The sequence below is a fragment of the Micropterus salmoides genome, unplaced genomic scaffold, assembly GCF_014851395.1.
Source record: "Micropterus salmoides isolate LMB-PRFRI ecotype aquatic unplaced genomic scaffold, ASM1485139v1 Ms_hic_scaffold_17, whole genome shotgun sequence".
NCBI classification, from domain to species: Eukaryota; Metazoa; Chordata; class Actinopteri; order Centrarchiformes; family Centrarchidae; genus Micropterus; species Micropterus salmoides.
In genome coordinates, this window is record NW_024040817.1 from 18827467 (window position 1) to 18855361 (window position 27895).

The 27895-nt window shown below is 39.8% G+C and overlaps 1 protein-coding gene across 1 annotated transcript; it reads left to right on the forward strand.

The window, feature by feature from the left end:
- The first annotated feature begins 50 nt into the window (after window positions 1–50).
- triqk (triple QxxK/R motif containing) lies at window positions 51–27639 on the forward strand. The gene is made up of 4 exons (XM_038724636.1): window positions 51–211; window positions 3476–3550; window positions 17416–17501; window positions 25000–27639. The coding sequence occupies exons 2-4, from the start codon at window positions 3490–3492 to the stop codon at window positions 25105–25107; spliced, it is 255 nt and encodes an 84-aa protein (XP_038580564.1). The 5' UTR covers window positions 51–211; window positions 3476–3489; the 3' UTR covers window positions 25108–27639.
- The last annotated feature ends 256 nt before the right edge of the window (window positions 27640–27895 follow it).

The following is a 27895-nucleotide window of genomic DNA, read 5'->3' on the forward strand; positions in this document are numbered from 1 at the left end:
AGAAAAATCCTGTCTGTCATCACTGTTGACGTGTAAACCAGGAACTTGCAATGGAGGAAGTGGTGTGTTGGCATTCCTGCGAAATTTGGATCAAAGTACCATAAAACCGTCAAGTCTTCAGACCTCGCGTGTCCACATACAGCAGCCAGGCATTTCGTAATGCAGAAACACCTCTACTAAGCGACATATTCTCTCGATAAACAAGAACAGTGTAAGTATCTATTCGTGAATCCAATTTATGAAGACTTGTTCATTTAACGTTAACGTTGTTACATCTCCACTGAAAAGCTTAACGTTAGTAGAGTTGAATGATATCCTTTTGAGTCCTGCAAGACTTCCATCTTCATGTTCGAGACTGCAGAGAGAAGAAAGGTGCAAATGCATGCATATATCTGTTATCAGCAAAATGTGTTAGGTCCTTGCCACAATACTGACAGATAGAAAGCTGTAATTACTTCTAAATGCCAGACACCACAACCCCCCGAACAACAAGCTATGCTATAAAAGTTGCATGTAACCTACACCCAGTCCCCATTTTTCCACCTAGCAAAAACTAATGCAGGCTAACTAGCCTGCATTTTTTTGGTCAAACTGTTTTGAAAGATGTTAGAGGTATTACACTAAGAATTATTACAAATATTTTGTTCACCCCATAAATATCACTGAGGATAGACAAAATATTAAAATTAAATCAACACCTATTTTTTTTTAACATATCCTTCATAGGGTAGAATTTATTACAGGACTGATGATCAGACTGCGTAACTTATAAGGAGGTGTAACTAATAAACTGGAAACTGAGTGTATTTTAACCCAGCATTACTCCATAGTGATGCTCTTGTTTTATCAGCATGCCTTCTGGATTCAAGCCATAAGGAAACTACCGTATACTGTGTTCTTTCAGTGCATTCTGCCTGTGGATGTTGTCATACTTACAGGTTTTCCCAGATTGTGGTGTAACTAGGGGTGGGAATCAAAGGGTACCTCACAATACGATATGATGCACGATACATGGCTCACGATACCATATTATAATACAGCAATTCTGTGATGTTCGATATTGCTAGACAATCCTAAAATGATACATCATGATATCTAACTTTCAATACAAAATGCCTTCGAAAAGGTAAAGTTTTCTCTATTTATTCGCTTCAAATCCAAACTGTTAGAAAACAGCACAATTCTGCAGCACATGTTTTTCAGTCTGTGAATTAAAATTACAGAGCCATAGAGCAACTATGAAAAAATAATTTAACAAACATTTCTTTATAAAAGGATTTCACTAAATTTACTGAAAATATGAAACTACTGGGTACCACCTATACCTGATAATTGTTCAGTGACTCAGTGTTGTGTGTTTTGACCCTTGGGGTTGCTGTAGCTAATCAGTGTGGAGCAGACCAAGCCAGTGAAGTTAGCAGCTCTTTTTTATTTCACACAGAGCACAGGAAACATATATGTACCTTAAGTATTTGCAAACTATGTCACTCTGGATGTTAAGCATGATAAGATTATATACGTTCGTTAGCATATCAATGGAGATTTCCATTTAAAATATATTTATATGATGAGCTGGAATATCGATACAGTATCATGGAAATGGAAAAATGTATAACGATATATTGCTTTATCGATTTATTGGCACATCCATAAGTGTAACCATGTGCAAAGTAAATAAAAAAACATTTGTGACTTAATAATCTTTAATCAATGAGGAGAAATTCACCCTTAAATTAATTTGTTTTGCACAGTAGTTCCACCAGGGATGGAACCTTAGGCTTCTAATTAGAGGAACAACTGTCACTAAAAGCCATAATTAAAAAATGCTAGATTTACTTGCCAGGTCTAGTTTAGGTTTTCCAGTTAATTGAGGTTATGATAAAGTGTTAATGACTAGAATGTAATATCAGCCTTGTCATCCAAACATATAATGTGCAAGAAGTGACAGAAAGGCACCAACAATGCTCCTGTCACTATGCTTACAGTTGACATTTTTTGTTATGGTTTCATATCCCACTGTTGCAAATGCAAAATGTACTGTAACACATCTGCAGAAATTTCAGTGAGTGGAATGACCACAGGTGATCACAGAGGCTTCAACTGCGTTGCTTTTGGCAATTTAGACATAATATTGTGATGCTGCCGCACAGTACAATAGAGCCAGCAAATCTGAGCGCCTACTGTGTCCAACTGTAAAAATTACATTTGGACAATTTTCTCTCTTCCTTTTGTCCTCCTCTCACTTCTTTTTAATTTGCTGACTCTGGTTTTCAAACGCTGGAGAACAATAGCTGTGAATACAACCCCCCTTCTCTGTTGGCACTAACAGTGTTTAAAATGTAGCTGAAAGCAGTGTTTTTAGTGTAAGGTAAAATTCAGGTTTCCCAAGGCGGCAGTCTCCCATGAGAAGGTATCAGTCAGCCAGCCACGCTCCTTGAACATGCTAATTCAGTCTCTTTCCTCTATTCCCCGACTGCTCCTCTAGACTCTTCACCACTCCTGTTCTCCTAGGATGCACATAGATACCTTTCCTGTTCTCCTCTCTGTTCTCTCCTGTGCACACCTGCTTACACATTTCTCTCCCTGTCACACTTAAACATGCTTTAAAAAATCTAATCCTCATTAGACTAGAAGGACATGATGGATATTTAGTATTCTTTGTCAAAACACATCCCACTTGTCTTTCAAATCATGCTAAAATCTTTCAGGCAGAGAACAGGTCAAAGGGACAGTATCATCAGAAAGCACAGCCCCTCGACTCATACTTGCTTTTTCCACAATTTTAAACAAAAGGCTACAATATTGATTGATGCAGTGTGTTGTGAGGGAGCCTGTCTGGAATTTAGAGTGCTCACTGAAAAACAAGTATGTTGGATGGATGCAAGAAACACACACACACACACACACACACACACACACACACTGAGTTTTATCACTGTGGCATAGTCATTTCAGGTAGTTGTACGTCTATACACACCCATGCTTTGATATAAATGCACTGCCTTATACACTGGCATTTATTCTGTTACACAAGCACAGTCCCACACTTGCATAGTGTTAGTCCTAAGGACACTATTTGTATTATTCCTAGCTCTTTCTCTCTTTATCTTCCCTGTGAGCTGTCAGGGTAATCAGACAGAGCTCCTGGTGTGAAGGGAGATGGTGTTAGACTAAATGAGATGGATAGAAAGTGCACATACTGTGAACGTAACACACGTGGAATGTGGTGGGATTTAATTTAATTATGTCTAGCAGATGTATGTGAAAGATAAACCATCTGCCTGATCAAAACTGACTACAGAACTGTATATATAATTGTATATTAACTTGAATCCTTCCTGCAGATTTCACAAGTTATCTCAGAGTACAGCAACAGGAAGGGAGCTATATCCTTATTTGATTAAACTAAACGATCAGGTGTAAAATTGAGACCCAGCTGTGAAAAAGTTCATTTTTCACTTCATTTTTTTGTCAGGCTGAAGAAGGAGAATGGGGAAGAAGGATGCCAGTGCGACCAGATTACCAGTTGATCAGTACCGAAAGCAGATTGGTGAGTCCTCATTTATCCTGGTGCAGGTTAATCAAATTGTTGCTCTTCAGTAAATTAGTCCGCTTTAATCAAATCAAGTAATATATTTTGTATTGTCAGTTGATTTGATAGTTTGACATTGGTTAGAAACCGATCTAAAGAAATGCTCAGAATGCTTTTCTTTGTTTTATAAAATAAAAGACATTCTCTATGACATTTTTTTTTACAATAAATGATTGACAGTTTAATCAAAAAGATAATCAGTGTATTAACTGACAATTAAAACACTAAGTTCTGTAAATGCGCCCGTAATGCTTTTTGACAGTTGAGATTGGTCTTCAGCTTGTTGTGTAACAAACAAAAATCATAACTCAGTGCTTGATGTGGGCAATTTTACCACAACACAGTAATCAGTGCAGCGTTCTCTCACAGAAACAAGCTAACGTCACACTCAATAAATCTCATGTGATATTGTATTGCATTGAGCAATTCTGTGGTAGTTTGATATATTTCCCAAAACTGCCAAACAGCCCAACGGTTTTGAAGATAGTAACACTGGCTATGCAAACATTAACATAATCTCTTTGCACAAAAAAAACTTAACTAGACTCACTGGATTAGAACCAGTGTACAAGATGTGGAAGGAATTACACTTGGAGATGAAAAAGCTGCATCTAAGGTCACATCACTGATGGATAGTGAATTCCGCGCTTAAAAAAACTGCCCCTTTTGATATCATGTCAGAAGCTGTTTTGTCAAACTTTAATACCACTTTAATCCTGCGGTATTTTGTTTCCCCATCTTTCCTCTTACATCACAAAGGCCTAACTAAGGCAATATGGTCGGTATCAATCAAAAAGTTTGGTCCCCTTTAGCATGCCAGCTGTGGTTGCTTGAAGATCACAGCTCATATCATGTCTTTTTGTTTTTGTTTTCCTCTTGTGGTGCAAAACCAAAAGGTGGCCAGTGGCAAAGCTGGATAATTGCAAGCAGCTATGACTGACACACACACAAAGGGAAGCTCTGTTCTACTTATAGGATTAAGGTTTCTACTTCAGGTCCCAAGAGTGGGATATTGTGTACATGAAGTGCAGCTAGCAAGTAGCCTTATTAAACACGAAATGTGCTCACTTTCCGATCCAAGGAAGAAGATTGAGAAGAGTGACACAATTCAGAAGATGTTATAATAATATAACATATTATATTATTATATGTTATAATACTGGCAGGGCACATTGGATTAAGTATATCCATCGTGTCTCCACATTGGAGACCTCTGGCTGTGGGAAGTCTAAGAAGCAGGTTCTTTGCAATAGTGGTCCACTTTCAATAAGACTAAGATTTTTTAAGTCTGGAGAACAAGACCACTTCATCCCATCAATCAGAAGTCTTCCACCGAACTACAAGACAAAAAGAAAAGAACACACAGAGGGATTTAGGCACATGCTCAGGGATGAGGTCGGACATACAGTACAAGGATGGAACCCAGATGACCTAATATTTAACTTAGTCTGTCTTGTTACTTTTGAGCATCATCATCAATTTGCAAGAGGGGGTGATGTGGACAGACGCCTACTACAGGTTGAATAGAGATGGATTTTCTGTCTTAAAAACATCACGCCCCTCTGGCCTTAATGTGTTACCTTCTTGTTTTCTTCAGGTTGTCAATTAAAATGTTCTGTACTAATCCACATCCCCCCTTCTGAAAATTGTGCCAACTACAACATTGTTCTGGTCCCCTTCCTCCCAGTGGATGATGGTTTGTTGGCCCCTGATGATTCACATCCTCTTATTATTTCAGGTTTTTATCTTTCCTAGTGTTACTTTTGTGTTAACAGCACTCATGAGATGGTCTCTTAAGCCAAATGTTTTCTCTTAATGCTTGTTTTTGTTTCTTTTTCTCACTTTCACAATATACTTTTTGCAATGGACAGGCTATATTTTGTTTTGTATTTTCTAAGAATGTGTTAATTCTCTGAAATGTAAACAGTCATCGTTATTCTGACTACAATAGCAATATTTGTCTTTCTCAGGCACGTGATGGTCTGTTAAAAAAGTCTTTTACTCTACCATGCTTTAAGAGACAGGGTGACAAAAAAAGAAGCGTAACAATTGTGTATGTTTTCAAGAATAGGATTATTTAGAGCATAGGTAGCTCTTAACCGTCTGCTATTGTGTAAACCCAACATGTTCAAAAAAAAAAGAGATTGCCATAACATAACTCTTGCTCTGTCACATCCCCTATCAAAGGTGCAGAAAATCTTGTTTTTTTCCTTTATTCCTTCCCATTTAGTTTTGTTTCTTATCAATTCAAAACTATGGGTGTCAGGGACACTTTGGTCCTTTCTTTACCTCCGCCTCCTTCTAACCCCTCAATTTCTACCTTTTCTTTTTCCTTCTTTTTGAAAAGAATGGCCATCAGGCAATTTCAGTGAACCGCTGTTTAACAGAAAAGGTGGAAAACAGAGAGAAGGAAGGGGAAAAGACGTCGGAGAGGAAAATGAAATGTTCAAAGATAGCATGGGGCAGGGTCTTTTCAGAGCTACAGGCCACACATGGTAATTTAAAATCGTAATAGGGTGGCTTATTCATGGAACATCAGCAGTAGTCCAGATTGTCGGGCTGTACCATCATCTCTGCTAGAGTGCTTTTGTCATGTCAGATGGCTATCACAGGGTCACTGTGTTGACACTCTTTTTAAATACCATTATTAAGCCGGTTGTAATTGACTGTGCCAAGCTGCCCTCAGGAGAGGTAAAGCTATAGTGTGCTTACGTGGATGTGCAGGTGGTCACTCTGTTGAAGTAATGATTGCTGGTGCCTGCAGAATAAACTAGGGAACGTTGTCTACACAGATATCCAAAATTACAAGTACATGAAGATGCTGTTGTTTTCTTCTTGTCTTTATATTAAGCATAATATTCATTACTTTACTAGTTTTATAGGCTTTTACTGTGATTCTCACGTGGACTGCGAGATGTGTCCTCCCCCTCTCCCCGCCTCACATAATGCAGGACAAGGCATAAATTTCTCCCATGTGTCTGGCACCAGCCCTCCAGTTTCACTACCATGCATCTTGGCAGATTCCAGTGATGTGCACCATGTGGTCACTGACTATTTGGCCACCACGCCACACAGACACAGAAGCAAAGCATGAGGAACTGTCAGACACGCTGTTAGTGTGTTGCCCGAATTTTGGATGTTGCGGATTAATTGACACGTGGAAAAGTTGACAGAGATGACAGCAACTTGGGGAAACAGTTAGTACGTGTCTGAGAATGTAATTCTGGCAGGTCAGCTCTTTATTTACTGGTAAAAGAAAGACATATTTTCAGTTAAAATAATGTCTTTTATAACATGATGCATGAAATTTAAATGTGGTGTTAATTTGGTATCATGAGGTTACTTAAAACTGTGCCATGACATGACCACAGATCGACGCATTGTTTGATACAAGCATTGTGACTTAGCACAAGGCGATTCTGCCAGGACACTGTCAAAGATAGTTTCCTGCCTGTCAAGCCCATCAGAATATTAACATTGCGTAATGGAATACTTGAATACTGTATAGTCCATTAAAGCAAGGTTTTTTCCTGGCACAAAATGAGCCAAAGGTGGTACTGTATCTCAGCTGTGACTTAATGAGCCTAGACACAATTTTAATATTTTTACAAACAATTGTATGTGGCTTACGTGTGCATAGCCAAAATATGGATACGTTGATTGGTATAATTGTTTTATTGGCAACACTTTATAATATGGTACATTAAAATGTGAATATTTACCAAGTGGCAACAGAGGGAATGACCTGTAAATTAATTAATCGTTAGTGAGTAGTTTCTGAATAACTGATCTGATGACATTATAGTAGATAATCATGAGGTACTACAGTCTACTCTCATTCATTATCAGGTTGTTCCTTGTACTTTACTTCCTTTTTTGTAGCATAATGTCAAGTATTCCCAAATCATATGTGCAGATTTTTTTGTATTGAAAATTCGACTAAATCTTTCCTGTTGTTGACACAGTCACACAACTAAGACTAAAGAAGAATCAGATGGGTATGACAACAGTAAGTAATTCATAATTCAAGGCAACTAACTTAGGGATGCACTGATCCGAACGTTTCAGTCCTGATACCGATGCCAATACCTGGGCTTTGGGTATCGGCCCAATACAAGTGTAAAATGAATAACCTGTATTCCTCACTGTGAAGAAGTTCAAGTTCATTTTATTTATATAGCACGTTTTATAGCAGCCACTGACTGACCAAAGTGCTTTACAGAATTAAAAGACAATAATACCATGCATAACAGCACAGCATAGAAAAGTACAGCAAAGTTAAGAACAGCTTTAAACAGGAGTAGCCAAAGCAGTATCAGACTCGTCAACAATAACAATAAAAAAACAGAAATGCCAGTATCAGACTTAGATAGAAAAAAACAGTATCATACTCCAAGGAGAGAAAAATTAACAACAACAAAAAAAAATATATATATATATAACACCCTTATTTATAGGCCAAGGAAAACAAGTGCGTTTTTAAAAGTGACTTAAAAGAGGTCACAGAAGGGGCTATCCTAAGAAGAGACTGGCGATCAATATATTATATTATATATTTTATGTGTAAAGCAATATCTGGCTTGATCAAGCGTGAAATACCGGCAAACAGCTGACCCCTTGTTTTTCTCTCTATGCATGCCCGTTCTACGTGATGCTTCATCGTATAGTATATTTGAATTGAATAGATCAGCCCCCTTGTCACCAATGTCTGATCCATCTATTTGAGTCAGTATCGGACCGATATCCGACAGCAGTATCAGAGCGGTGCATCCCTAAACTAAATGTTATCCTTCTGTTTCGAATATATGATCCACTCACACTGAAATGAAGCATTCAGGGTAAAGTCTGAAGTTAACAGAGGAACTAGTTGAGTAACTCTGCAACACTCTTGACTCTCCCCTCCATTATCTGTCTGTTCTGCCTGAAGCAGTTGTCCTGTGCTGTATTTTGTCTACTTGCTGCTTCTTGTTAATAATCTGAATCCTGCTCTTAAGCTAGTGTGTCACCTGCACTGTCTTTTCACTCTGCCCCACTGGAGTATTTAACTGTTGCAGTTACAGTTGGCAGGAATGCTTTTAATGCAGCATCTTCAGGGCTGGACTGGTAATGTGGCATCCCGGCACCTTTGGGGCCGGTGTAACATAAATTATTTATTTATATAACTGTTTTTAAAAAACAGCCAACGATCGGCATAAGGCATGGGCAGCGGCCAATTGGGTAATTTTCTATACTGATATTGGCAGCGGCAGTAGCTTCAACATCAGCTGCGTAGAGCAGGCACAGGCACCTGAAGGAGTAAAACAGCTGTGGTGGCAGAGGAGGAGGCGTGTATTAGCGAAACAGAGGGACAAAGTGACAGGGCCGAGGGAGAGAGAGAGCAGGAGGAGAGTGGAGGTGAAGCGGTAAGCATGGAGTAGCTCAACCTGTAGGGAGGGAGGGTCATTTACAGTGGGGATGCTGGGGAGATGTAGCCACAACTTTTAGAAAGCATTTGTTAAAAATGTTCTGAAAAGCACCTTGTAGTCATGGACAACAATCTTGTGCAATGTCACGTCTCAGTGTTTCATCACACCCCTAATCTAATCTGACCCCCTAAATGGAATGATGGTGTATTGGTGAGGGGTGTCCGACCAATTTTGGTGGGCCGCCTCGGCCAAAGATGCCAGGGCTGATTTTCTTTGTCCCAGTCCAGCCCTGAACATCTTGACATAGGTTTTATCCTTACTGATACTTTCGGTTTTGATGGCACTGAATTTCAGTGTCCACATACAATATATTTAAAGTATATACGGCACAAGACCAGTGATGTCTAAAGTGCAATTTATACTTCTGCATCAAATCGACGGCGTAGGCTACGGGGCTACGCAGAGGCTACGCCGTCGTCTGACGTGCACCTCCTTCAAAATGTAACTATACATCGAGTCGACGCGGACCGTAAGCTCTGTGTTTGGTCGGCTGGGTAACCTCACAATGCCTCCGAGCCGACCGGAAATACCCCGCGCTTTAAAGTACATTTACTAGCGGCCAAAACGGCGGCTGTAACACAGTGAATCAATATATTTGACCGTCGCAACCTGAGCGAAATGACTCGTTTCGCTATCAGAATGTGATCCATTCGGTCGGTAACATTTGAAAAGGCTACACCAGCGGCACATTTACAGTTTTACCCCCATTTAAATTAGCGGAGCGCTAAACCGGAAGTTAGCCTGCTCGGCCGGCAAAAGTCAACACAGTGGACACTGTAGCGCTATTGCCGACTAGCGTTTGGGGGTGTAATTGCAGAAGTATAAATGCATGGCTACGTGCGTAGCCTACGGCGTAGGTATGCACGTAGACCCTACGCAGGAGTATAAATGGGCGTTAACCCCTCTTCTAGCTTCACTTTAATGGCCAATCACATACCCTTCCCCCCTCCTTCCCTTGAGTGCTCAATCACATGCGGCTAATTTCAGCTAATACCCCCTACCTGTGTTGTTATGCTAAGCAGAACAATAGCTCAAGATAAAAACAAATTTCTCCTCAGTTTTAATCAGACACCTTTTACAGTTAAAAGCAGCGACAAACAAGCAAAGGAGAACCATGAAACACACATCTAAGGGAACAGTAACTGCAGTAAGTGGTGTGAGGGAAGAGGGCCAGTTTCACTTTTCTCTTGTCCTCTTGACATGAAATCAGTGAAGACTTCAATGAAAGACACACTCAGGGAAGCCTCTCAGCAGGCACTCTAGGCCGCCTTACAAGGGCTAATGTTCCTCTGAGATACAGCATTGTCGTTTCTGTACAAGAGGACAGTGATGCCTTGTCAGTGTGGCATGTAGAAGCATGGAGGGATGGGAGGACGTTGTGTAGCCCAGCGCAGGTAGATAATTGGTGACAGAAAGTGTCTACAGCGCCGGTGCAGCAAGGGGAACAGCAGTGACAAATAGGAGTGCTCATAAGCCCAATGCAATATCATCCGGACCTTGTGTGTGCGCTCCAGACCCACGTAAACAAACCACAGGAGAAAGGCAACATGAGGTTTTAGGAAGCACACTGTTGTAATACAACATTACAATACCTTACACAGCCTGTTGTAATTCTCTGGCATTTCTCCTCCATAACAACTATTCATATTCCTACTTGGAGTAAATATTCTGATTTTGCTCCAATTAAGTATGGATTCTTACCAGATGTTTAAGGGTGTATTGCGTTGTGATGAATCTTTGCATATAAACGTAATTCCTCCATGTCGACTAGGAACAAGTTTACCACCACAAACCTTTCCTATTTAATTAACTGAGTACAGGACACGTTGCAAAACAGTGATCATAGATTTCTACAGTTTCCCCCCTGGGTAACCTGGTTTGCACAGTCGATCATTGTTGCTGTATGTGAGGAATGCCATTTTCCAGATATCCTTGATATAAGAACATTTTTTATATCAAGTAAATGTTTATGTTGTTCATATTTAAACCTGCAGTACGGAACTTTTGTCTCCCCTTCTGGCAGTGAGAGTAATTACACAAACACTGTTGATGCGTGCTTATGATGTATGCCTCTGGGTGAGCTCGCCCCAAGAAAAGCTGCTCCAATTAGTTATTCGTGTTTGTACTCACTGTTGATCTCTTTCTTTCTTTTGACTGTATTCCGTTCCTATTTCTGGAGCAATTAGAAACCTTTCTTGGACGCTTCAGTTTTTCTGCCATAGGAACCGCCATACTCTTTTGTTGCTGTAGCCTACTTAGACTACTTCATCGCTGTGGTTGCTCCAGAGTCATGTAGAGAGAGAGTAGAGCAGTGCAATTAAATACATTTTATTTTCAATTACGATTTTGGCTTCGAACGATTATGAAAACAAGATAATCATGATAAAACAATTATTGTGCCTTATTCTGTTTCTCAGTGATGCCACGGTTTTGTCTTGTGTTATTAATCCAGTGCATCCTTTTCCTTTACAGTGGTGGCTCTCACTCCTCCCTGAAAGCCCAAATTCACTCTCATCCAAAAACAATTGTCAAGTGCAACACTATTTTCTACATGGCTCTGGGTTGCCCTTGGCAAACTAATCATTGCTGGTTGGTGTAAAATGCATCCATACTGGTGCGCCAGCACAGGTACAAAAAAACTCTAAATCTAAAATCATACTTCAAATACGGAGAGAATTACCTGGCAGTGATAGGCTCAATTAGCGTTGTGTGAACTCCTTTCCACCCTGCACTGTGAAAGTTTACACGGTATGCTCAATAAAAACATATAATTGTTTGTGTTGTAGTAGATCAAGCAGACTGTGTTTGTATATTGTTGTGATTTAAATGATTATTAGTTCACATTTTATGACCATTTTATGCAAAAATCTAGGTAATTCCAAAGGGTTCACACTTTTTCATGTGACTGTATTAATATTATCAGGTGGGCGAGGGGTATGCTTTGCTGTTTTTTATATTGTAGGCAATGTTAACTGTTCTTTGCAGGCAACTCTAAACTTGTCATTCGGTCAACACAGTTTTAGCTAGACACTTTGAACAACAACAGTAAGAAACACAAAATTTGCAGGGACCGATGCATCACCGAAACACTGTGCCCCTCCTCACTTCTGATCAGTGGTCATTGATTAATACAGTGGGTACGGAAAGTATTCAAACCCCTTTAAATTTTTCACTCTTTGTTTCATTGCAGCCATTTTCCAAAAATCAAAAAAGTTCATTTTATTTCTCAGTAATGTACACTCAGCACCCCATCTTGACAGAAAAAAACAGAAATGTAGAAATTTTTTCAAATTTATTAAAAAAGAAAAACTGAAATATCACATGGTCATAAGTATTCAGACCCTTTGCTGTGACACTCATATTTAACTCACATGCTGTACATTTCTTCTGATTCTCCTTGAAATGGTTCTACTCCTTCATTGGAGTCCTGCTGTGTGTAATTAAACTGATTGGACTTGATTAGGAAAGGCACACACCTGTCTATATAAGACCTTACAGCTCACAGTGCATGTCAGAGCAAATGAGAATCATGAGGTCAAAGGAACTGCCCAAGGAGCTGAGAGACAGGATTGTGGCAAGGCACAGATCTGGCCAAGGTTACAAAACAATTTCTGCAGCACTCAAGGTTCCTAAGAGCACAGTGGCCTCCAAAATCCTTAAATGGAAGAAGTTTGGGACGACCAGAACCCTTCCTAGACCTGACCGTCCAGCCAAACTGAGCAATTGTGGGAGAAGAGCCTTGGTGAGAGAAGTAAAGAAGAACCCAAAGATCACTGGGGCTGAGCTCCAGAGATGCAGTAGGGAGATGGGAGAAAGTTCCACAAAGTCAACTACCACTGCAGCAATCCACCAGTCGGGGCTTTATGGCAGAGTGGCCCGACGGAAGTGCAAGACATATGAAAGCCCGCATAGAGTTTGCCAAAAAACACATGAAGGACTCCCAGACTATGAGAAATAAGATTCTCTGGTCTGATGAGACCAAGAGAACTTTTTGGCGTTAATTCTAAGCGGTATGTGTGGAGAAAACCAGGCGCTGCTCAATACAATCCCAACAGGTGAAACATGGTGGTGGCAGCATCATGCTATGGGGTGTTTTTCAGCTGCAGAGATAGGACGACTGGTTGCAATTGAAGGAAAGATGAATGCGGCCAAGTACAGAGATATCCTGGAAGAAAACCTCATCCAGAGTTCTCAGGACCTCAGACTGGGCCGAAGGTTCACCTTCCAACAAGACAATGATCCTAAGCACACAGCTAAAATAACACAGGAGTGGCTTCGGAACAACTCTGTGACCATCTTGACTGGCCCAGCAAGAGCCCTGACCTAAACCCAATTGAGCATCTCTGGAGAGACCTGAAAATCGCTGTCCACCAACGTTCACCATCCAACCTGACGGAACTGGAGAGGATCTGCAAGGAAGAATGGCAGAGGATCCCCAAATCCAGGTGTGAAAAACTTGTTGCACTTGTTGCATCTTTCCCAATTCCCAAGAAGACTCATGGCTATACTAGCTCAAAAGGTTTATTTTTAATAAATTTGCAAAAATTTCTACATTTCTGTTTTTTTTCTGTCAAGATGGGGTGCTGAGTGTACATTAATGAGAAATAAAATGAACTTTTTTGATTTTTGGAAAATGGCTGCAATGAAACAAAGAGTGAAAAATGTAAAGGGGTCTGAATACTTTCCGTACCCACTGTACATGTACCAAAATAAAAGGGGTGCGACCAAAGCAAGTTGGTAGCACCAGTGCTACCAGTGGAAAAGTTAGTCTGGAGCCTTTACAAATTTCTGTTTATAGCTGCCATGTGAGGCCAATTAGGCTTAAATTCATTACATTAAAAATAGCATAATTACATACTGAATATTTCTCTGTACATTTTTACACATTTCACAATCTATCTGGCTTTCTGTGTTTTTTTCCCCCCCTTTGATATGGAATTTGTAGCATTTGATGAAGTATCCTCTAGTCTTACATTATCAAAACTAGCCATTTGCAGTCTGTAAGTCTCAGCAATTTCTGTGAATGCTGAGCAACCTGAGGTGCCCTCCAATCAAATTTCCCCCTCTTCACTTTCTGACAAGTGGAGGAGACATCCAGTGGCCCTCCTAATGAATTCCCACTAGCTCACTGTCTGCACGTGGCAACATGCTCCCCATTTCTATTAGTTCTCCACTGAGTCAGAGGGAGGTGGAGGATGAGTCTGGGACCAGGAGGGATGGAGAAAGAGATGGGAAGTGAAAAACAAGTAGGGGGAGTGAGATGGTTTAAAAAGAGAACGTGTGTGTGTCTAGTGAGAATGATCATCTGCTTAACACCACGTTAATGGTCATCTCTCTCCTCTGTGGCTGCCCCCAGAAGAGGAGAACCTCTGCTCCCCAGGAGACATGATACTCAGTGGTATGGAGCTCTGTCTGTTTGTTTTCAGAATCACAACACGTACACACTGCCTCTGCCCTCCCTTCTCACTAGCTAATTTTCACTCTCCCACAACCTTTCCAGATCGAAACAGACACTTTCTTTCCTCTCCTTTCTCCTCCTTTTGTTCCTTTTCAATGTAAATGAGGCATAATTGGCTAGGAGTAAAAACTCCAAGTGGCCTCCGCATGTCACATCAACAACTGTGAAAACCGAGGAGCTGACCCGGGTGTATAGTCTTTGTCTCACACACATATTCCTTTATTGTACCTCTCTTCTTATGAGAACCATCCAGCTATTCCCCAGCCAATAACTTGAACGTTAGTCCACTGAATTTCATGTCTAACGTCAACTCTCACCCTTTAACCTAATTTTAACCTAAACCTAATTCTAAATTTAACCCTGAACTAAATCTCTAAAAAACATGTTTAAGGACGCTAATACGTCTACCCTCTGAGTGTATAAATTGGTTCTCACAAAGATAGAAGTATTAGAACGCGCACACACACACACACACACACACACACACACACACACACACACACTGTTCAGCAAGCTGTTGCACTTCCACCCTATTGTTAGCAAAGTTCCTTTTCCTGCAGTGTGTTGTTTCTAATTAGACCAAGACAGCCGGCTCTGCCTCATGTGAAGCGAGCTCACATACACTCACACAAACACACAGGCTAGGCCAGGTGGCTGGTTTGCCCACAAGAGCCCATGAGAAGGCAAAGCAAGTACAGGTGAACTGTGTGAAGCTCAGGTCTTGCCTCATTTTGTTAATCATGTGACATTTCATTTTACAGTAGAATTTGGTAATCCCATGAGTTGCAATATTGTGCTTGTAACTTGGTTTCAGTTAAATATAACATCCCTGTTGTAGTAGTGAGATGGTTGGCTGAGGTTAGCATAATGAGTGGAATCGGTGAAATGGCTAGCCTGGCTCTGTCTAAAGGTAATAGATCTGCTTACCAGTACCAACAAACCCACCAGAAAACCTATCAAGTGTCGATTATCCATCCATCCATCCATCCATCCCCAACCGCTTATCCTGTGTACAGGGACGCGGGGAAGTGTCAATTATTTCATTAGTAAAAATGAAAGAGATGGATATCATTACATTTTTCTGTAATTTATCAAGCAAATATACAAAACCTTTGCTGGATGTTATATCTCACTTGTTAAAAACCTCTTAAAATAACAAAGTTGTGGTGGGCTAGGTGAGGGACTATTTCTTGGCCAGGAGCAGTAACTTTTGGAGATTCTGCTTGCCTGGCAATGAATGAAACCTGTTGTTGTATGTTCATAATAAAACATTTACTTTTTAATACTTATACAATACTTATACATTTTCTGCAAAACTGCACCACGTTACAGTATACTGTAGATATTTTACTTGAAAATATTTAAATAATTTACCCTATTATTTTTTATCTCACTATTTCAATTCTACTTAATTCTCCACCTGCCTTTTCACAGCAGCAGGTGAGCCGCATGTAGAGGAGGCTTGTTGTTAATGATGGAGCCTAACCCTAACCCACCCTGGTGTTCAGTGTTGCTTTAGCTGGTCCGTCCTTGTAAAATATTCACCGTGTCCATTAGGGGTGGGAGAAAAAAAATCACGTAATGTTGACAGAAGGCGAAACTCCCGGAAGTGGAGCACCTAACAGAAAGACCAGTGTTCCCACTGTATTCAGCACCACTGCTGCGGAATGAATAACCACCCTACTAAAATTTCACACGATCATTAATATCAATGCACAAGTAATGAGTTGAACTTACACACTATGCGAGCATGGTGGGCCTTTGATAGCTCCCTGCATGTCCTGTGTGTGAGGCCGAGTGAGAGAGAGCGAGCGGCAGAACATGGCACTGAACGTTAGCGGAAAAAGTTAGCGGTTTCAGTCTGGTAGTAAATGTGCAGTGTAGTTCACAGTGTGTTCGTTAATAAAAGTCTGTAGTTTCCCAAACTGCTGGAAAAGTGAAGGCGGTTAGTGCTAGCTAACATCTCCCCTGTACAGCATGTTTTTTGGCTGTCATGTAACGTTAGCTAAATTTAGTAACGAAGTAATGTTAATTAGCTGTGTGTCCTTACTAACTTACCTACTTGTCCATGGTTGAGAACATCAGGTACAAGCTTAGACTAAAGTGGTGTACAGCTCTGTCCTGTACACACACTGTACATCCTGATAATTATATTTCAGTTTTGGGAGGAGCCTGACAACTGGTTGTTAAAGAAATGAGTGGTGATCATGGAGCTGAGGTTAATGAAGGAAATTATGGATGCAAACTAGTCCTTTGCAGCTAATGAATAGATGTTTCTTTTGGATTTTAATGCGCAAATTAAATGCTTAGTAATTATCCAGAAATCCTATATAGAAAAAATGATACATCAAGATGCATCGATAATTTTATTATAGCATCGCCACCCTCTGAATCGTATTCGAATTGTGAGGTGCCAAGAGATTGCCACCCCTAGTGTCCATGTCTTCTAGACCAGATAACGTGTCTCTCTCTCTCTTTTGTGTTTCTCTGCAAATTGCTAAAATTGGCCGCCAAATATAACTGTGGCAACTGTTAATCTACATGGGTGGTCTGCACAAATAAAGTCTGTGTGGGGAAACACGGCTTATTTTGGCCCTACAAGCTTTACAAATTGCCAGCGTTGTGTCTTCTTCACTTTACTGTAGAGAACTTCCATGCACATGACATGTTTTAGCGTGTGTATGTATGTGTGGCTGTGACAGTAGTCGTGTCTGTGTTGCTGTGTGTGTGACTTTATCCATCATGCAGCACACGATTCATGTAAATTTTACCGGTACAGAATTGGATATGTGAGAGTGATTGGTCACCCTTTCATGGCCGATCAAGCTGAAAACCAGCCGATTGAGCCGTGTACATCTAGTCATTTGATTCGGGTGCTTCAATTGTTTTCTTTCTTTCAGGTAAGCAGGATTACAAAAAGACAAAGTCTGTCTTAAAGGCCACACGGCTGAAAGCTGAAGCAAAGAAGAATTCCTCAGGATTCAGGGTGAGACTAGCTTGAACTTACTTTGTCTTTAGCACTACTGAAGTCTGTATCTGCATGTCTTCCATTATGTCTGCTCGCCTGTCTGTCTTCCAACCATCTTCTTTCCATTTGTCTGCTTTCCTAGTTTAGAGCATGTCTAACTAGATCACATTTCATATCCCAGACTCTTAGCTCCCGTACATCTTAGTGCTGGTCTTTTGGGAATGTAACATTATCTATCTACCTGAAATGATGTGATGGGGCCCCTGCCTGTCCTTTGAAGATCCATACAAATGCTGAAAGCTATTGTTGGGAAAAGGAAAGAATGGGAGAGACCGCCATAGAATGAAGTTTACAATACTCTATCATGTCTACAAAAAAGAAGAAGACATAACACAGGTTTTAGACACAAAATGAATTCGTGGAAGGATTAGGAAATTCAAGCTTTTTTTTATTCCTTTAATGTTAAAGGAGAAATGTGAAAGAGAGGTGGGGAATGTAACATGCTGAGAAGGAAAAGAAAAGGAATAAGGATGTGATATGATAGTGTTGGGTAATGTGAAAGTAAAGGGATGTGAGGGCCTTGGTAGGATAGGAAATTGCATCTCTCTCCTTTGCTTTGTCACACTGCAGCGATTAGGAGCTGTTGTGCAGGCAAAGATGGATGACTCCACGTTTATCACTCTGGCAAACGTGGCACCGTTGTTTATGCTTTTTCTCAATCAGTTGGCTTAGCAATAAACAGTTTTACTATTTTGAGGTTTCTCCATATAGAGTAAGCCCTTGCCAATGAAATGGCCTGTGAACTACCTTCATAGGTTTTTAAATCCTCTTTGAAATTGCAGATAGCATCACATGATATAAGGCACTTGGTGATTTTTATAGCTGCCAAAAGTGAAAATCAGTTGTAAGAAAAAAAATTCAGACACGTTCAATGTTGTCTTCTTTTGCATGTTTATTTTTCTTCATGGCGTTAAAAATTAGTTCTGTTTACAGTACATCAAAAGCCAATAGGCTTCACTTCCTCATTAAGCTTCAGTTGGCACGTAATACACAGAAATGAACAAATCATAGTGAGGATTAAACACTGGGTGAAATGGTCAGGTTTTAAAATATGCATCTCTTAGACACGCAAGGCTTCATTAGGCACGTCTTTAATCCAATTAGATTAGTCCATATCTTGAAATATTGATATCACTTATGAATAATTCAGGTTTTTTACACCCAAGACGAGGGGAATTTTCAGAGGTCGGATTAAAAATACCTCTGGGACGAGCACATTAAACTGACTTAGACCCTTTGGCCCCGAGTTTTATTGAAATTCAGCCCGAATGTAATGGATATTTGGTCATGCTTGCTTTCCCATCGACTCCTTTTAGTGTTATATGAAGTTGTGATTTTTACACAGCTTTGTGATGAGAGAAGAAAGCCCCCCGCTCTGTCTCTGAACCTTTGGTTGACAGAAATGATTTGGCTGCAATTTCTGTAGGCATGTTGCAGTGTGCAAAGAGTGTTGTCTCTTCTCTTCTCTTCCTCCCTCTCCTTTTCCTCTCCCTCTTTCACCATGTTCCTGGTTCAGATGCTGGTCTCAGATGCAGCTGGCATCTCAGAAGGGCCAGCAGACATGCCGGCACAGAGAATCTGGCAGCTGCCAGGACAGGCTGTCTTTGGGCTATCCTAGTAGCAGGACAGTCTGGGTTAGTTGGCAGAGAAGAGCATGGAGAGACTCAGAAAGAGAAAGTGAGAGAGGGAGAACTTCTGTTCCCCCAGCAGTGATCAGCTGTTGCGCTGCACAAAGCGTTGACCTCACAAATAGCGTAAACCAGCCTCTTGTTGAATCTGTGCCTGTTCTTATCCATACAGTGAGTCACAGTGTGTTTACAGAGGTAGCTTGTTGCTCCTCGAATGCAAGTGTGGACATATTTCCCGTGCAGCCCCGTCACACTTTGGATGGCATGGGGTCACGACAGTAAAGATAAAGCAACTGTCAGGAAGTCGGATGCAGTCTCTCCTCACTTTGCCCAGAGAAGAAGAAGCGCCTTCGAAGTAGCTCCAGCAGACTAGCTTGCAGCACAGGAAACAAGCCTGCTGCCTTGTCTAATTGGCACACTAGCCTTCTGTTCAGTTCTGCACTGTTTTCCCTCGGTCTTATTTAGCCGATGAGCCTAGAAAGTTGGGGGGGGGAAATGCTTATGGAATTGGCAGAGGATGGAGGCTACAGATAATGATGCTGGGTATCTCCCAGCTGTCATTTGTGAATGTATGTTGTAAGATTCTAGTTTTTCTGTGTTGTTATGCACAGAATTCTAAATATCTTTTGTCTTTTCATATCAGTTTTACATTTATCAATTTGTATGTTCATACAAATATGACTTGAGTGAGGAAGCAGCTTGTTTTGTCTTGAAGGAGCTATTTTGATTTGAACAGGCACAGTAGTTATCATCGAGACTAAAAAATTCTTAAGCAAAAAGTATCAGTATTTAACCGTGAGGGATGCTATAGTGAAAGTCTGATTCCAAACTGTAGCTTCTGCGTTAGCCTGTCACTGAAGCAGACTGGATCTGTTATCTGTGCTGGCCATTAGGTTTATGAGGCTCATTCATACTTTCAAGTTGGTTAGGAGCGTTGACAGTTAGCACATGGGAATTTGTAGGTTTTATGGCCTTTTTATGCCATTTCATTTATAGTAAGCTTATAGCTTTATGAAAAGACTCAATGAGTTGTGATGGTGGTGATGAGACTTTTGCTGTTCCTGGAGATGTTTTTTGTAAGTGTCCCTAAAGAGCATAGAAAGGGCAGGGTTGTATAAAAGAAATAGTTTTCGCTGTTGGCCTATTTGTTTCAGTTAAGGTAATCAGAAGACAAAAATATTAATCAATTTAGGTCATTTCATTGTAGGATTATGATGTGATACAAAGATTATTGCTGAAATGATTAGTCAATTATCTGATTAGTCAAATGAAAGAAAGGGATATCAGTAATTACATTTTTAAGTAATTTATCAAGCAAATAATCAAAACATTTGCTGGTTCTAGCTTCTCACATGCAAGGTTTTTATTGTGTGGTTTGTCTCTTATATAATTGAAACTTGATTGTCTTTTTGTTTTTGACTATTGGTCGGACAATCAATTCAACACCTGGCACTGGGAACATGGTGATGGGCATTCTTCACTATTTCCTGAATTAGATACTGATTTATCTGGAAAAACTAAATAGATTAATTAATTGATATTGACAATAGCTGTTACTTTACAGCCATGGAATGATGTTAAATGAATGAGTATGACGGTATAGTGTTTGCTGATTCCTGGACAAGAAAGTATTATGGCGTCAAGGTGGAAAATCACCTTTTACAGCCACCGAGCAATTAAAAGAATCATCAGCAACTTCTATTTAACCAGGCAAGTCAAGTCAATTTTATTTATATAGCCCAATATCACAGTCATGAAATATAACCTAATAACACAGAGGATAGTACAGAGGATACATGCTTACCAGCTGCTGCCCAAATGCAAAACAGTTGTTTGTAGCCTGTGTCTCTCTGCCACCCACACACAGCCACAAACACACTGAATCTCTCTTGCTTAGCACGTAGGCACATGCAGACTGACGTACATACACACACACACACGCACACAAACAAACCAAGGAGGAGAATAAAAAGCGGACCAGATGAGGGGACGTCTGCTGAGCTGTGGCTTGTCGCCAGGGTGACAGGGACCCAGCTCCCAGTATGTCGAGTGCGCTGGAGCTGCTGTCGTTGCTGAGAGAGCCACACGATGAAAATGATGATGTGCTTGGGCCCCATCCAAGGGTCTCCATCAGAATGTGGGCAGAGAGGCTGTGTGTTTGCGTCTGAGTGTGTGTGTGTGTGTGTGTGTTTTTGTGAGACAAGGCAAGAGTCAACACAGTGGGCCACTCTACTCGAAAACAATGATCTCAATCAAGTGCAGGTGCTTCCTACAACTCAAGTGTTTTCACCAAAACCCCTCCAGATTGTTTTCATAGACAAGTCACTGTAACCAGCTGTTCTCATTCTCTATGAAACCTCAAGCAAAGAAAGGGGGGGTGGCTGGTTTGCAATTTCATGGGTCCTTTTGTTTCAGTGGCAATTCAACAAAGTGCTTACCTGCGTCAGAAGCACAAAATTTTCTTTGCGATATTGTCGGCAGAATTACAAACTCTTTGACATGTTTTTCAAAGCTGTGAGAGAACACAAGAAAAAGCAGAAAACAATCAAGCCTCCGTGATTTGATAACAGTTCTCTTTTCTCCGAGGCCTAGGCAAAATAGAAAAGTAAATCAAGCGGTGGGAGCCTGGCGGTTAATATATGAAACTAAAGTGCATGAAATTTAAAAGTTTTCCAATTAAGTGAGGACTTAAAGCTGTTTGGAGGCTGCCGGGATGTAGATAAATGTGGGCTGAGGCTAATGAAGACCAATGCCGCTGATGACTAGGCACTACAACATGTACACAGATAGCTGTGGATGCTGTGACGCCTTTTAATTGTCACCCCCCACACCCACCCCCTTCGTCAGAGAGGAATTATTATTAGCCCCCCACCACCCCTCGTTTGTGCAGAGCCTTATCTCTCACTTGTTTTCGCTCTCATTCTCACTCTTGTTTTGCATTCTGTCTTTCCTGTCTGCTGTTTGGCCAGTGGGTTGTGTGCGTGCTACGTATGGCAATTACTCAACTGATTCTGTTTTCTCAAATTGTCATTCATATTCACATTGCATTATGTTTTAATCAATTAATCTAACATACACAGATTGTAGCAACAGTTTTCTCACTTATGGCTATAAACGGAAAATATAAAATGGCTGAACGTTTGATGACGCATGCTGTTAACATTACATTAACCAACAGCTGCAGTACAGAAATTTCTTTCAATATGGGAGCGATGAAGAAATATTTAGAAAATGAATTTTAAGTGAATTACAGAAACACTTTCAGCTTGTTCTCTGGGGGGGGAATACCTGCTTTAACTTGATTGTGATGCGCCAATGCATGTTGTGTGACGTTATGCAAATAATAATGCATTACATTTATATAGCGCTTTATCATAGAAACTCAAAGCGCCTCAGAGTGAAGAGGGGGGTACTCATCTCAACCTCCGCCAATCCACTACTAAATCAACGTATTTCTGATGTATTTCGATGAATCGCCCCAGCCCAGTGGCAGAGTGATTTAGTTTGACAGGATTACGGTAGTTTTTCCTCCAAGTGTCTTAAAGAATCCATATATAGGAGAATAAGATTATTTGTATCTGCAAAAATTGGAGTCACATGTTATGAGTGGTAGGATAACAATCGTATGTTTTAAATTCACTTGTCACGGCACCTTTGTCGTGGCCCAGTTTGAATGTAAAAACTCATTTCAATGTTCAAATCAAATATTTCTTTTTGAATAACCCCCAATCAGACTGTACTCTTTTAAAGCTCTCCAAGCTCTCCAGTGTTGATTAGAAAGTTTGCTGCTAATGAGTTCACTTGATAAAGAATAACTGGCATTGTTCAATACTCTGAGTGGCCCTAATGAAACTCCAGCTGATGAAGATTGTAATCGAGTGAGTGCCACATAATGAACGAGCGCTCCAAATTCCCATTTTCAAGTTGAATGCCACTCCTCTGGAAAGCCTCAATTTGTTTGACAATTAACCAATAGAAAATCTAAAAGAAAATAGGCCATTTTGTTGAAGAAACTTTAACTTCTCAGTAAAAATGTCAGGAGAACTGTGGAGACTGATTGCAGATAGAATGGATTATATTGCTGTGGCCAGTCAGTGCTTGGTTTCTGAAATGTGATACTGTACATTTTGGAAGTTTTTCTTGGATGTGACTCCAATTTTACTCCACAGTATGATTTTAATTTAGCTCTTTACATCAGAGAAAACCTGAAACAAATTAATGCTTCGTTCTTAGGTATGTAATGTGCTGTAACACTTTCCTCTATGTGAACTATACAAACCCTATAGTCTTTTGACTTGATATAAATATATACTATATGACATTCAAGCTATTGTAAATTACATTATTTTACTGTAGTATATTTACGGTCCATGTCACCTAACATTTCATCAGGTCAGGAGTTCCTACAGTGAATCTCGCAAAGCAGCTGAGAGTGTTTGTGTGATCGATATGCAAATAGGTCCATCACAGACACCTACTGTGGGGGTATCTGGTGTAAGAGTCTGAAACCATCTCCACACAAATGCAGGTACATTTAAAAAAGCTTCAATCAGTAGCGTTTTCCAATGCTGTAAACAAAGCTTTCGAAAAATGTTCTTCAGTGTGGATGGCTTTAAAAACACCAGAATTTTTATTACAAAATCGTCAGTATTTGTCATCTACCCACTGAAACATGAATAAAGCCAGTGAAGATGCCTGTTTGGTGTAATGAAACACAAAATTCGTGATTGCAAAACAAAGATGTACCATTCAAAGACAAGCACTGTCAAAAGGTTCAAATGGTTTTCAACACCTTTACCAGCAGTGCACTATAGTGTTTGTTTGTCAACTGCTTCTGAAATAAAAGAAGAGCTGACATTTAGACTGTCCAGTAATATGTGGACAGAAAATTTATTTTAATACAGAGTTTTCCTATTTACCTGGAATAGTGTGGACGTGAGCAATTAGTCAACTATTCAATTGGATGTTGCTACCCTTGCTTTGTCAGCACTAGAAATACTAATTAAACTAAGTATTAATATTATATTAATGTACAACTCCGTGCTAATGCCCAGATGAAAACCAGCGAGGTTTAAAGTGGGACAGTCTCATAAAACCAGTGCGGGTTGGCAGTATTTTAGTCTAGACAATGAAAATAAGGTTGTATGTAGGCTGTGTCTGAATAAACTGGCCTATAACCACTCGACCGGAGCAATGCGTATCTACATTTAACACAGGCATGTGGATATGGATGTCAACCTGCAAGGAGAGTAGGCTGCTGGTGCTTGCACCACCAACGTTAGCCACACTCTGCAAACCGATATGACATCCTTCTGATCCTTCTTTGAATGTCAACTAGTCTAAATTTACATTTCTGATTAATTGACATGGAAATTAGTAGTTGGGAACATCCTTAGTTTACACCATGCTTAATTTACTTTGAACAATTTACATCTTTGTATTTAGACAGATTTTCACTTTAATGGCTGAGATGAAAGCGATGATTGACAGTCCTATAATTACTTTTGCCTTTAATAGCACATACAGAAATGACGGTTTAAATATATTTTATATTTATTTTTTTTAAAGTAGTTTTCAAAACAAGCTAATAAACAATATATTACATACACAGTCCGTGTTCTATTAGGAATGCACCAAATTTAGTTGAAAAGAAAGACAATAGGGACTTGGCAAATATAGACAACAACACTAATAAATACACAATAATTATAGAACAATGCAACCACAAAGTAAAGCTGCTCCTGCGCATAAAGACAGACAAATGATCAGGCACATAAATAGTTGTACAGAAGAACACGCTGTCTTAAAATTGTCTCTTTCCTTCTCAGGACGCATTCCTGGTCATTGCAGCAATCCTGTTGTTTGTCTTCTGTGTCTACGCCTTCTTCTACCTCAACCTGAGCACCGAGATTAACCTGGATGTGGATGTGGATTAATAAGAGGTGGCCATTGTGCAGACGACTTTATTGTTTTCCCACACCAGGACGAAAGAAGGATGAAGAAGGAACACATTCAGTCCTAATGGCCACAATGGTGACCTAATGGCCTGTGTTTAGTTTGGGAATAATCGACACAGTCTGTCAGCCTTTTTACACATTTTTGGTGACACGGTGACAATGACAAGCCTCTTCAGGAGAAATGACACAATGCATCAAATAACTCAAGTTTCAGGCCACTATTGAAATTAGTTTTCTATCTAGACACAAAATTTTTTCTTTCCTTTTTATTTTCTGCATTTGTAAGGTGATGTTGTGTCAAAATGTAATCAATGACTCTTATGATAACGTGTTTCTGCATCCATAAATGTTAATTTCTTCTTGAGCCCAGATCTGAGTATAGATTCCCCTTTCCCCGAGAAAGTCAGTGACCTCTTGGATAACATTCTGTTGCAAAATCTACATTCAGCAAAGGAGATGATCCTTCTTCTTTACACAAGTCTTCCAAACTATAGTCGAGACCAAGCTCTGTTAATCAGATTCTGTGGAGTCACATCCCACTGTTGTCTCCAAAAATGTAAATCTCCAGCTGAACCTCTCGTCATATGGAGACAAACACTTGCCTCAGATTCCAGTGCACAAACCTCCCCTCCTGGATATCTGGAGATCACAAAGTGTGAGATTAGAATCCACAAAGCCCTCGTCCTGATTGAACATGTGTACAGAATACAGAATAACACATTGTACCTGCAGCACATACATGCAGCACGGACATCCACAGGATTAGCATTACAAATAACAACCTACTCTTTCATTTGAATTGAAATTACAGAGATGAATGGTTACTGAATAGAAGTGAGTCTACATGTTTCTTATATGGAACACCTTGATCATTTCCCTTGTCAGATGTATTTATTGTTGTGATGCGTCTCTATAGAAAGGAATATGAAGGTTTGTCAAAGCCTCTTTATCCCACGGATCTCACTTAACTCTTTGTGCACTAGTACTGCAAGGCTTAACCTTTTCGGTCCCTGTGCTTCCACTGTTTGCTAACAAAGAAGAAAGAATCTCTCAAACGAGTGCAGAGTTTGGGGGCTTTGTGTTTTTTGTTTGAAATTGCACATTTATTTTCATATTATCACGTTCTATTCCATGTTTTTCTCAGCTAGCTAACTAGCAAAAGCAATACTGTTGTCTAAAAGGCAATTGATGCATTGTTTTGGATGTGACTCTATTATTAGTGCACTGCATAAAAGGCCAAGACCAAATACACAAGAGGCCTTGTGACGTCTTTCATTCCTAACAAGTTTTTTTCCCACCACTGAGTCGCTTTAAAAACAAGTCTCATGTCTGTGCCTGACTGTGTTCTGTGTATTGGCTGACATGATTCTCGAAATGTGAGACCGATTTTGAGGTTTTCTCCCATGACCTCCCGACCTCTAGTAAAAGACTAAATGTCCAAGAAACCATTATGATAAGTGTGCACCCGTACCGTCACCCAGTGGTTTTTATCTGGCCTTGGTACATCCAGAACCCTTCCTCCACCACTATGAGTCACTCATGTGTAACAATAGATAGCCCGACCTAATAGACCTTCATATGTGACACCTGTTATCTAAAAGGTCATCATTACCAACTACTGACATTAGCACAATGGAAAGAATCTGGCTGCACAACCTATTTATTTACACCCATGTTTGGCAGGATGACATGCAAGCTATTTTTCACAATAATGTAATGTAATGGTTAGTGCGATTATTCAATCGGCTCATATGGTATATAAATATTTTACGGTTTGCTTTGTCATCATGATTCCATTATATTATGACTTATTTGTTGTGTGTTTTTTGTTTCATTGCTTTTAAAATCAAATGCATGAATCTCTTTGTAAGGAAATACAAATAATGCATAATGTGAAAAAAGATTAAAGGACCTTCTCAGTTTTCAGTAAATGTATTTGAATGTTATCAGGTTAGTGTGAACCAAGATATGCATCAGCTTCTGGCTACATGACCTTAGAGAAAATTAGCATATTGTATACATTTCTGGAATTTCCACTTTAAAAACTGAACCCTTTAGCTAATGGCTCTGGTGCAGAGAAAGTGTCATGAACGTCAACAGCCGGCAGTGACTCTGACTTTTTTTTTTCAAATGCTTGAACATATCTAAGCCCATTTGTCTTTGTGGTGTATTCAATTGAACATAAGGTTGAAAAGGATTTGCAAATGAATGTATTCTGGTTTTATTTTACATTTTACACAACGTCCCAACTTCATTGGAATTGGGGTTGTATGTTGCAACGGTATTTCTGTAATTGTAACAATATAAAGTAAGGGTTGCATTTAAACAGTGTAGCAGCTGATTAGGCATTTAATTTGGATACTTTACATAACACCTTGATATTATCTTAACTACCTGTAATGTTTTATGTTTCTTTATCCCTGAAGGTTTATATTTAGTTGTTAAATGCACATGCAGCCATTACTTTGAGTCTTAAAAGTTAATAAATAAAAAAATCCTAGTGTCAATTTACTTTTATGGGGTGTAAGTTTGCCATTATTTCTCTTGGATTGCTTCAATTTCCAAGCTTTAAACACCATCAATAATGGGTTATTAAATTGTATTGACTATAGTAATGTCTTCATTGGTCTACATGCCATGTCATGGCCTTTCATTAATAAGAGAAAGGCTGCTTGTATGTCAACAAGTATAACTGTGAGGATGTTGACACAGGATTCCCTCAGTGATATTCATTGTTGCTATGCACTCAAAATACACAGAGTTAATC

What these genes read in the sequence shown, in the direction of transcription:
- triqk (XM_038724636.1), top strand. Translation starts at nt 3,490, where the DNA reads ATGGGGAAGAAGGATGCCAGTGCGACCAGATTACCAGTTGATCAGTAC. An exon ending in TCAGTACCGAAAGCAGATTG is followed by an intron (nt 3,551 to 17,415) that starts GTGAGTCCTCAT and finishes TCTTTCTTTCAG; the next exon opens with GTAAGCAGGATTACAAAAAG. An exon ending in AGAATTCCTCAGGATTCAGG is followed by an intron (nt 17,502 to 24,999) that starts GTGAGACTAGCT and finishes TTTCCTTCTCAG; the next exon opens with GACGCATTCCTGGTCATTGC.